General features: G+C 42.5%; 1 protein-coding gene across 1 annotated transcript in view; it reads left to right on the top strand.

Moving 5' to 3' along the window:
• The first annotated feature begins 2,525 nt into the window (after positions 1 to 2,525).
• Positions 2,526 to 12,429, top strand: part of LOC134575289 (S-adenosylmethionine synthase-like) — a 105,402-nt gene continuing 95,498 nt past the window's right edge. The window contains exon 1 of the mRNA XM_063434550.1: positions 2,526 to 2,877. Within this exon, the coding sequence (XP_063290620.1) occupies positions 2,787 to 2,877 (91 nt within the window). The 5' untranslated portion in view covers positions 2,526 to 2,786. The remainder of the gene's footprint in view (positions 2,878 to 12,429) is intronic.

The following is a 12,429-nucleotide window of genomic DNA, read 5'->3' as shown; positions in this document are numbered from 1 at the left end:
TGCTAGGAACAATGCTGACCATGACTCTTCTGGACATAGCCCATTCTTTATTAACAACGGACCTCATCCTACTGTTCTGCCGCCATATTTTCTGATACAGCTATCCTTGCTTTGGATGACCACATTGCTTCCATTTGTGATACTTGGATCAAAGTTCACTCCGCTCTAGAAACTGCAGCTGATCGTTTTAAACTTTATGCTGATAAACGGCGGGGTGCCAGCCCTGTTTACCAAGTGGGTGAGAGGGTGTGGTTATCATCATGCAACATCAAGCTTAAGGTTCCGATCATGAAGTTTGCTCCTAGATACCTTGGTCCATTTCGTTTCCTTCGTACGATTAATCCTGTCTCGTATTCTCGGGCTCTCCCCGCATCCTTGCGGATTCCTGATACCTTTCATGTCTCTTTGCTCAAGCCACTTGTTTGCAATAGATATACTGTCCTGAGTGTTCCCCCTCCTCCTTTGGGTGTCTCTGGACAGGAGGAGTATGAGGTCTCCTCCATAATTGATTCCAGGTTTTCTCATGGCACCTTACAGTATTTAGTGGATTGGAGGGGGTATGGGCCTGCTGAACGTTCTTGGTTCCGGCTTCTGACATCCATGCTGGCTGCAAACTTTGTTCTATCCATGCCAAATTTCCTCTCATGCCTGGTCCTGCCCGCCCGGTGGGCGGTCTTCAGGTAGGGGGTAATGTAACATATTTCTCCTCACCTTGCAGTATTTGCACCCAGCGGCCCGTTGTGCCGTTCTGTGCCCCCCGACCTCAGCTAGTATCCTGACTATTCTTTGGTACGTTAAGTCCGGCCATTCTAAGGCCCGGTAAAACATTACCTTTTAGTCCTAGGTGTGACACAATTCTACGTGCTGCATCAATCAGTAATCCTGAGAGGCTCTTTAGGAGAGCAAGAGGCTGATATGGATAGGTATAGATAATTTACTCTGGGAGTCCATACGCCTTTCTAAACAGATGTGTTTTGAGGGACTTTTTAAACAATTAAAGACAAGGGGAGAGTCTGATGGGGGTAGGCAGGCTGTTCCAAAGGAAGGGAGCCGCCCGTGAGAGGTCCTGCAAGCGTGAGTTAGCAGTAAGGGTGCGAGCAGCGACAGGAGAAGGTCACTGGAAGAGCAGAGAGACCAAGAAAGCACATATCTATGAATCAGTGAAGAAATGTAAGAGAGCTAGAGTTGGTTAGCACTTTATAGGTAAGGGTTAGTATTTTGCATTGACTCTATCAGATGTGGGGGAGGACACTATAACATTGACATTTCCAATTAACAACAGAGTAACAACCATCAATGGCATTATTGGAGAAGTCACCATACAGCTGTATTAGTCTAGCATTCTGCATTCATTTTGGTGCTGTAAGTGAGCCTTCCATTGCTGCATGGCTTGCTTCAGGTGAATGGGAGAGGTGACCAAGGAGCACCTTAAATTACAGCACTAATATCATCTTCTTCCATAGACTGCGATGAAAAAAGATAAACAGTCAAACAATTATTGGTCAATGGACCATTATTATTTTGTCTGACTGCATGAAGCAATTCAGGTTCAATACCAAGGTTCTATTATACTTGTACCAAGGTTCTATTATACGTGTATCCAGGTTCTATTATATTTGTTCCAAAGGTCTATTATATTTGTGCCTTCTCTTAGCATTCACTAACAAGTGTGACATACACCATATTATTTATAAGAGCATTCTGTTTTTATTCATAAAACTGACTGACATATTGTCTTATGATTTACTAGAAATAAGTTTAATTAGTCATATAGGTGCCCTATGGACGAATATTGACTTTTAAAGGAACACTCCAGGCACCAAAACAACTTCATCTAAATGGAGTTGTTTTGGTGTCAGGAGGCCCCTAGAGCCACTCTTACTCCAGTTGGTTAATGCTCTCAGCTAATCAGTGACTAATCCAGTCACTAATCTGGCTTGCAAAAAGTAAGTTTCTTTCCAAGCCAGTTTAATGAATGGGGAGTCACTGATTAGCTGCGAGCATCAGCTGACCTCTCTCAACCAATCAGTGACACCCCTGCCCAGCGGCACTCTGCACTTCCTGAATCTCAAAATTCAGAAGCTGGAAGCTGCCAGGGGAGGAGTAGAGACTAGCGCTGGAGGTAACTTAGTGGTTAAGTTAAGTTTTCCTGGAACCAAAACAACTTCATTTTTAAGTTTCAAGATTAAGTTGTTTTGGTGCCTGGAGTGTCCCTTTAAATGTGAGTGATTCTAAGGAGTTTGCTGGGTACTATTTTGGTAACTGTTTTCAATTTTAACATTAAAAAGTGAGTGATACAAACACATAATATTCATGATTTCTATATAATTTCAATTCTTTACTATACTTTACAATGCCATTGAAGTGTAACACATCAATATACTTTTCTAAATACCATGGCAACTAGAAATAGATGTGTATGAAGTACGTTTTAATAAACAACTCATCACGTCATGATTGCTATTGTGATAACATAGAAACAAGTAAATACATTCTGTCTTCCTTTGCAACACAAGAAACGTGTGCCAGTATTTTCAAACTGCTGTTCAAAAACATTCACTTCCCATATATAGGAGAAGCTGGCTGTCGGACAAATCAGACTAGTCAGTGACACTGCTATAGGCGGGTTCAGTCTAAAACATACAAGAGTAAAGTTACTCAGCTACCAACAGCTGCAGGAGTTTGTACGACTGCATTCAGGACAGAACACCAGCTGTCAATACAGCACAATAAACTCATACAAGAGTCCTTTCACACTGAATACAACTCAAGAGAACGAAAACAACATGAATGGATCAGTAGATGGTTTAATTGACCAGTCTGAAGATGATGTGACTTTTATGTTCACTTCAGAGTCTGTGGGAGAAGGCCACCCCGGTAAGTAGTATCGGACGGTAAAAATCTGAGTTATTCACTAAAATAAGCATTGCTGAGAATTGAGTAAAACCGAAAGTGATTTCCAAATTTTAGGCCAAAACGTTGATTTGAAAACATAGTTGCCTTGGGGAATTTTTCAAATTTGGCTATTTTGACCTAAAATCTAAAATGTACTTTTAATGTATGTTAATTCATACTTTTCATACTTCACACACTATCCCAATTGTAGTTTAGGAAAATTATGATCAGTAACAATGGTGGCAATATTTCATGATTACATTAAAGTTAACATTGATCCCTCTAGATTCCTTTTAGTTTGTTTATTTTAAGTATTACATGTTTTTACCTTTTACTGAGAATTAGCAGATTTAAACCAGTTTGGAAATATTTTACCAGACATACAGTACTCTGTTTTCACTAACTGTTCATAGTTGACAGGGGTCCATTTTTATTTATATTAGGAATATTAGTACAAATATTCCACTTGTCCACATGCTCAAATAAGCATTATATCTGTGTAAGTACTGCTAATTCACTAGAAACACTGTGTGGACTGGATATATGCCTAATAATGTGTTATACAAACTTTTGTGAATCCAGGCAAGCATTCCTTTTAGCAGATGAACCATGAAATGGATATCCAAATTAAATATAGGAACAAAAATGAACATATGTAATATGAAATATTATTCCAGATAAGTCTACTTAGTAAACAGCTGTTTAACATTGTGACTGTGTTTGTATGTGGAATTGTGTCATTGCAGTAGAATAACTATATTAATACTTTACTTTCAAAAAATGTATTGGAACATATGAAACCATTCAATATTAAAGGACAGCTGTCATCAAATTTCCACTTCTCGATTTAAAAACAAACAAAAAAAGTTATTATATTAAGTAAAAAACTGTTTTCTTTTTCAAATGGTGTGTATTGTTTTTTTTTTTTTTTCTTTTGAGGAAATGTCACTGTTACATCTTGCTGAGCAGCCATGTTGAGTCAGACTCTACTTTCTGACAGGTTTCTCACAGAGCAACCGCAACAGCAGGCAAGTCAGGTCAGGTTGAGCAGCAGTTGGATAACAAACAAGATGAAAGTTTCTAAAAGAAAAAAACTACAAATAAATCATTGTTTCATTAAATGTAATAAATGTTTAAAATAACAAGAAGTGAAAATTTGGTGACAGTTGTCCCATAAATAATGAGTTAAAGTGTAATAAATTGTAATGAGAGCCTTGATGTGTCATGCTATTTTGTCATCTGTCATTACAGAAACCGTAGTGATCACATATATTTAAAGGAACATACAAAGCACCATAACCACTACAGCTTACTGTAGCAGTTATAGTGCCAGGGGTACATTCAAACTGATTTTAAATAGTTTGGCATCTCACCTGGGTTCCGCCAGGTGACCTTCCATTCCATGACTACCATCTCTGAACATCTCTGAACTGCGTGCTCTACTTACATAGCTACCTACATGGCTTACATCAGGAGGTCTAAAAGAAGTTCCTGCTTAGAAACACGTGGCTCTCTGGAGATGGTAGTGTATGTGGGGAGTAGTGCCAGGTAAGAAGTCAAACTGAGGGAACACTCCTGGCACCCTAACCAATACATGCTGCAATTTTTCATGATGCTTTGAGTGTTTCTATAATACAGCCATCAGGGTTGATTCAGGGTTGATACAGTGCCCTCTGTTGCTGAAACTGAAAAATGCATTTATTTGTATAATTGCAATATGTAATTAGGCTGGGAGGCTTGAGAGCAACAAGTGCCTCTGTTAAGGCAATAGTTGAAAGCAGGACAGGCAGAGAGGGATTGATACCTGCCTGGGAGACGGAGAATGAGCAGAGGAGTCAACACCTGCCTGGGAGAAGCAGGATAGGCAGTTGGGTCGATACATGACTGGGAGGACAAGCTGGGATAGATGTAGCTGCTGCCTTGATCTCCGGTCTTAGAAACTGTCTTCACTGGAAGATCTACATCCCCGGTGGCGTTTCGTCACATCTGGTGGCAAGCGGTAGGATCCCTGCTCTACCTCATTCAAAGTACAGAACAGTAGGTCAGCGCTAATTAACACACAGAAAATGGGCAGGCAGCGGCCCCAACAAAGGGAATCCATCAAAAACCCCTCGAAGAAAACAAAACGTTTTTTACTTATAAAAGACTGTGCTTAGGCTTCACTATTACCTATCCCTGTCTCTTGTCTTCCATATTATCTATGTTCAAGTCGTACTGAGGACAGTACATCCTATCAAGCACTGACTTTCATCTTTGGATAATAAGAACTTACACTGTGAGACTGCTTTGCACTAGGCCTATCCTTGCTTTTGTGCTAGATACAGTTGTATCACTAGATGTTTTACTTGTGGCGCAGCCCTTTCCTTTTCTCTTGTCTACCTCATTCAGTGCTAATGCCAGTGGGCTATGAACTGCTGTCACTTCCCACTCTTTGTAAACTAGTAACTGACCAAGAAGACAATCCAGGCCAACTTCAAAAAGCAGCATTAATCTAGACCTTGCAGAACATGGATGAAGACAAGTCAGCATTGCTCCTTTCACTACCCTGCTGATGGAGTTTCTGGGCCTGTATGATAAGCCTGTCACCCTGGAGGAAAGGTTTGCTTTGCAAGATAAAATTTGCCTGGAACTTCGAGACGAGCAAACAGCATACCCAAGGGGAGTTTGACTCCCACGGATTACAAATTGATTTAATGGTGACTCGACACTCTTTCTGACTCTTTGATGAAACTAATGAGGACATTGACAGCTTTCTGCAGGATTTCAAAAACAGTGCCAGGACTACTGAATCAGAGCGGCTAATTGGATTTCCCTGCTACAAGGTAACTTTACTAGTAACATGAGAGCTACGTTCTGGACTCTACAAGATGAGGAGTCCATCCCTAATTCAATCTTAAAAAGGGCCCTTTTAGACAGATATGCCTTAAATGCCAATAGATATCTGAGGCAATTCCGAAATGATAGACTGAGCAAATCAGAGACCCACAGCGAATTGGCCAGCTGTATAAACAGGTCCTGTGAGCAATGGCTTCTGTGGTAGATATCATGGGCTTGGATGCACTAAAACAGCTGATGTTAACAGAGCAATTCTTTTGGCATTAGCACAGGACATTTAGAACTAGTTAAAGGGTAACAAATATGTGGTTAACAGAGGTACTCATATATGGGTTCTCCAACATAACCCAGTGATGACTCCACTGACAGGATGGTCTTGGACCAAGGTGCCAGCTACTACCCCAAAGGTGACACATATTAAGGCCAGTGGACCCTGACCACCCAATGACACGGGTTTAAAAATTTGGTCACGTACGTCCCACTGCACCTGGTCTTGGGCCTGAGTGCCAGATGCTCCTGGACCAACAAACAGGTTAGTCAACCTTGGGCCAGAGTGCCAGCTGCTAAGCACCGAATGTTGATGCAACACCCCAAGCAGCACTGGGAGAGTATATCATCTGTCACTTTAAGAGTGGCACCAGGAGGCAATTCTTATGTATCGTGGCCAATAAACCCTGATACCCAGTGCTACAGATTTAAGGGTTTTGGGCATGTGAAGTCCCAGTGCACCTGGTCAACTGTAATTGAACTTATACAAGAGAACCCAAGCAAACCCCACTCAGGAGCAGAACCAACCCAGCCAGTGTATGAGGCAAGCCAGGAATAAGTTTCTACTTCCAACAGTTATTAGATTGCGTTTACTTATTTTCAGAGGGACAAGATTTAGTGAAAATAAAGGAATAGCTAAACATATTAAAAAGTGACATTTCCTGTTTAAAGGGGACACTATAGGCACTATACCGATTTCATCTAATTGATTTGGTTACAGTGCATTTGACATCTGGAGCTGTTCATTCAATCAAAGTTAAGCCATTTTTGAGCTGTTGAGCACTAAATGAAGGTACCTGACCACCTATTGCTCTAGCTCTGCTGGAGATATAGCTAACACAGAGTTTATACATTTCCTTCTAGGCATACAGAGTCATAACTAAAATGGTCTTAAAGTGGTCAGCTGACATTTTCAGCCAATCACATCTGCCTATTGCTGCTCAGGCTTATGCTTCCTCATTAAACCAAAAGGTACAGAGGGGAAGTGTTACTTATTCTATAACCTTTTAAAGGAAGATGCTGATGCAGTGTCTATTGTGCCCATTTAAATCATTTTTTATTTTTTTTTGTCAATCTTTCTTTTATTGAGGCAGAGGTTAAATGGGATACAGAATAAAGAGGAGGGGATGCATAGTAATTGTACATAGTGGGATCATTGTAACACAATAGTACATCTCCTACGATTGATAGGCAAATTTTTTTATTATTAAGTAGGCTTTCCAAAGGGTTAAGAACTTGTATTAAGTAGTAGTTATGAAGGTAGCTTCAAACTATACGGTGGTACCGTCAGCGTTAAAGTAAAAGAAACAAGAGTAAAACATATGAAATACAATCTATGCTTGACTTGGCATGGAAATAACAGAGAAATAGACAGGCTATGGGACACACAGCCTGGTTAAGCAGTTATTCTGAGCTGGGTTCAGGCTAATTAGGCATAAGATGTTGCTACACAAGTTGTATATATTGATATCGCTTTCCAATAATGCTTCCCTACTCTGCTCATCAGGACATGCAATTTATACGATTAACTAGGGCAAAACTAGTGTGCTTAGTCATAAAGTATGCTCAGGGAAAATATGCTAACTAAGAATAGTGATAGGCATCTGCCACGCTGCGCCCAGGCCCAGGTTATGCTCATCTGATGATTTGTAGTCCAGGAGAGCTCAGATGGCAACACAAGTTTAGGGAGTACCAGTCCACCTCATATGTTGTGCTGCGTCCGTGTTGGGTACCCCTGGTCACTGGCTTGGTGTCTGACATCCATTTCAGCCTATTCCCCTCTGCGGCAGTGATGAAGTTCGGGCAATCCAGCCTGCGCCCCCCAGACTTCCGTTCAGGCTTCTGGTCCCCCTTTCGGTTGTGTTCGGCTCTCGATATCGGGGTCCCCTGGGTTGCTGATCGGGCTTGTGTGGGCGGGAGGCATACAGTGCATCAGGTCGTGTATGGCAGGGGATTCCCGTGTGGGTCTGCTGTCTCGTAAGGGTGCTGCTCCATGCCGGCTCATGCCAGGTAGCTAGGGGTCTTCCAGTCTGGTGCCTTCTCCCACCCTGGTCATTGCTCACCCAGAGATGCAAGGTGCTCCGAGGGGGCGACCACAGAGTGAGTCCCCATTGGGCATTTGGGTGACTCACCACCGGTCGGCGGGTAAGTTGCTTGGGCCGCCATCTACTCGCTCTCCTCCGGCTTCCCGCTTTCCAGTTCTCCCCTGAGGCCCGGTTAACAGTCGCGGGTTGCCTGCTGGAGCTTCGTGGGGTAGTTATCAGTGGGGTTTCCTCTGGGGCATCCCCACTGGTAGCGAGCTTGGCCCAGAAATCTGCGAGCAGACGGTCGAGCCGTTCTGAAAGGGGGGGCAGTGGGAGCCCCGGTGCTGGGTGATGTGCGGCGTCCGCCATCTTGTGCCTCGTGGGTTCGATGTTGTCGATGGTAAGTCGAGCGTGTTGCCCCAGTCCTGGGCCATGGGCTGCTTGTGCCGGGATAACCCTCTCCGGCAGGGGGGGGGAATGGAGTGTGCCGGGGAGACCGTCAGATGTGGGCCACAGTTGGCTGAAGGAGCGGCCGCCTCCTCCGCGCCGTGTGTGTAGGCCGCATGTAGGCCTCGGATCGATCCCCTGGCTGCAACCTGCCGATTTTGACCTCGGCTCTGCTTGTGCAGTACTGTGGTGGTATGTCTTTGTCTCTAGGGATCGAAAGCAGGCATATGGTGGTTTGGTTTCAGGATTTTTCTTGGGTTTTTGCTTTTTTGGCTCAGAGCTCATCTAGTGTGCGACTGAGCTGCTTGGCTGCCAGGCTCCGCCCCCCCTTAAATCATTTTATAATGCATGTACACATGTATACTTTAGAATGTTTTTAGAGCAATAACTTGAGAAGGTGGGACAGTTCTGTTTGAACTCTTTGCATGAGGACGTACAGCGTCTTCTAAAACCCCATAGGAAAGCATCAAGTCAATATAGGGGAAGGCCTAATATGGGTGTGGTGCTCGACGTGCCTGCATATTAGGTCACCCTATTGGCTGACATCGATGGAGGAGGAGTCAGACTCGGCTCCAAGGGACTTTGGTGCTGGAATCATGTGTAAAAAAGGTTGTAGGGGGATGCAAAATTATCCTTTAGTGTTAGGAATACATTATTATTTTATTGTTTATATAGCACCATCCGATTCTGTAGCGCTGTACAATGGGTGGACTAACAGTAACCAGACAACTGGACGTGCAGGAACAGAGGGGTGGAGGGCCCTGCTCAATGAGCTGACATTCTAGAGGGAGTGGGGTTTAGTGACACAAGTGCAATATAGCAGTAATATTGCACTTTACTCCCCATGAGTTGGTGAGCAGACGGCGGACATTTATTTTTTGCTGTTTAGCTTTTTTAATTCTACAATAAAGTATTTTTTTACCTGTTACCCGGGTCACCAGAGCATATATTGGATCTCACATACTCTAGGGACTGATCCTCCCTGAGCGCCATAGTTTTGAGTGGGGCTTACACCACTCCTAATTTGTGAGTTTTATCCTACTAGGGGGTTTTAGCTGTTTATGCATTTTAAATGACTTTATTGCACTAGGAGTGCTTCGCGTTTTTCATCTCCTTTTTACAGATACCTACAGTGCATATTGCCCAGTGCATATTGTACAGAGTATTAGTATATGCAGTGTGTGGTTGGTATAGGTGGTTGTCATATGGGATAACACCCACTCCACTTATGTAAGCACATTAAGATATCAATTAACACTTAAGGTTTTATAAATTTATTTTGCGCACAAGCACTTTACACTTTTATCTGCATAGAAATGGTAACAAAAGCCAAAGGAGCTGATGAGTTTACCAAAGGAGGCAACATAGATAGAGAACAGTAGGGGACCAAGGACAGAACCTTGGGAGTGGTTGGGGGGAAGAGGCAGAGTCAGAGAAATAAACACTGTAAGAGCGCTGGGAGAGGTAGGAGGAGCACCAGGAGAGATCAGTATCCCGTAGACCGAAATTACGGAGAATGTGAAGAAACTGTTGATGATCAACAGTGTCAAAGGCAGCAGAAAGATCAAGGAGAATTAGGATAGAGTAATGGCTGCGGGATTTCGCAGCAATTAAATCATTGGATACTTTGGTCACAACCGTTTCGACAGCATAACCAGCGTGGAATCCAGACTGAAGGGGGTCAAACAGAGAGATGGATTCGAGAAAGTCAGTCAGTCAATCTGGTGTACACAACTCTCTCGAGGGTCTTGGATGCAAATGGCAGTAGCGAAGTAGGGTGGTAGTTGGATGGGGAGTTGGGGTCAAGGCTGGGCTTTTTCAGAATCAGGGTTTCAGTTGCATTTTTGAAGGGTGAGGGAAATGTGCCAGAGGAAAGGGAGAGATTGAAAATTTTAGTGAGAGGAAGAGCAAGAGAGGGAGACAAGGTGTGGATGAAATATGAGGGAATAGGATTGAGGGAACAGGTGGTGGGTTGTGAGGACTGGAGTAGAGCAGAAACCTCTTCTGCCGTAACAGGTGTGAATGAGTGTAGAATGGTGGAGGGAGTGGGGTTGGGTGATGTATTGGTAGGGGAAGGAGAGAAATTAGAGATCTTTTCTCTGATTGTAGAGATCTTCTCAGTGAAGTGAGATGCAAAGTTTGTGGCAGACAAGGTGGTAGAAGGAGGGGGAGTAAAAGGGCGAAGAAGAGCATCAAAAGTGTGATCTTCCTATTCCTAACACTATATTTTCCATTTAATGAAAATGTATAGTGCACAATAAGATTGTTTGAGATTTCTATTTCTAACATAACTATTTTAGTCTGTTGTCACAGACACTGTGAATAAGTGGAGTTTAGCCATCCTCCAAATTGTTCATGCTTGGAAGGTTCAGTGGTCATGTCAAGCTGTGTAGGAGTCTGTGGGTCTCAAAAATATCATGGTCTTTAAAAACTTACTGTGAATACCAACATCTGTTTACACACACTGGCCTTGGTTAGTATATGCATAGACTTATCAACTGTGAGTGAATTATCTAAATTCTAAATCACAATGCAAACAGAGGGTAGAAAGTACATGCAAAAGTGAAGGGCACACTACCTGATTAGGTTAACTTTTTTTAAAAAACTTTTTTGCAAAATGTGTAACTGAGAACCCAAGCAGGTGATAGTAGCCTTATACTTTTTAATGAATTCAATCTCAAACCATACTTTTTGAGACTGAGAAATTAATAAGAAAATATTAGATAATTTTTTAGTTAAATAGATTAATACTGAACATGATAAATAACTAATACATCTAGAAGTCTTTTTTTCATTTTTTTTTTTGTTCTTGATGGACCCACTGCTGAATATCTTAACTTTCCTCATGAAAATCTAAAATCCATGCCCTCCACAGCTTAGCTACACTACAGCCTAAACTACTGCTGTAGTGGTTATGTTGCAACATCTGGAGTGGCAGTGGTTACCCACCCCTGCTTAGAGCATACATTCTAGATGTGCCTGAGTCAGCATGGACTGTCCCGATTAATCGAGACACCAGGGAACTTTACTCAGCAATTGCAATGCAACCAATTCATTAGACACAGTCATGCTGCGCTAAGGTTCCCTGAGTGGGGCCTTTGAGGGAGAGAGTAAGCATGGCATGTCCATTTGCAATGTTGGGAGGTATATTTATGCCACACTGTCCCTTAGTGGTATGACAGTAAAACAGGGAATAGTGCCAGTACACTCTAATGTAACTACTAACATGTATAGCTTGGAGGAAAGACGAGACGGGGGGATATGATAGAAACATTTAAATACATAAAAGGAATCAACACAGTAAAGGAGGAGACCATATTTAACCCCTTAAGACCGCAGCCAAATGTACAAGTTGTGAACGAAACAAAATGTAAACAAAACCTGGCATTTGCGCTATATGTCTGTCCAACCGTAATTCACCTCTTTCATATTAAATGCACCCCCCCTTATTATATATCATGACATATGCACCGTCGTTATTCGGCAGGTGCTATTTTAGTTTACCTTAAATAAAACACTGACACCAAATTTATCTGTTGGATTATAACGTCCACAGCTTTATTAATTATTAAAAACCAAAGAAAAGAAAATGTTACTTGCGCTTTTTCCTTAATCCCTATGTATATTTAGACAAATGGAGGTCATTTAGTTGCTCCAATGGCCATTGGAGGGATGCCCGCCTGCCAACGTCAAGGCAGACCCCCCCCTAAGCGGGTCCTAACACTGACCCTTCAGCCTGCTTCCTTGAGCTTCTGGCAAAGATATCTCTAATGAGACAGAAAGGGGTATTTTTTATATACACCCCTTTACTTATTAACCCTTAATAGGGAACACATGGGATGGGTAGCAGCATTGTAACCAGGCTGTGTGATACAAAGTAAATACAAATACAAAAAGAGAAGTCCTGCGCTTAAGCTGCAAGGACTACAACACACATCAGCCCCAATATATAGTAAAAACC

This window comes from Pelobates fuscus, chromosome 10 (assembly GCF_036172605.1).
Source record: "Pelobates fuscus isolate aPelFus1 chromosome 10, aPelFus1.pri, whole genome shotgun sequence".
NCBI lineage: Eukaryota > Metazoa > Chordata > Amphibia > Anura > Pelobatidae > Pelobates > Pelobates fuscus.
This window is presented reverse-complemented; position numbering and strand designations above follow the sequence as displayed.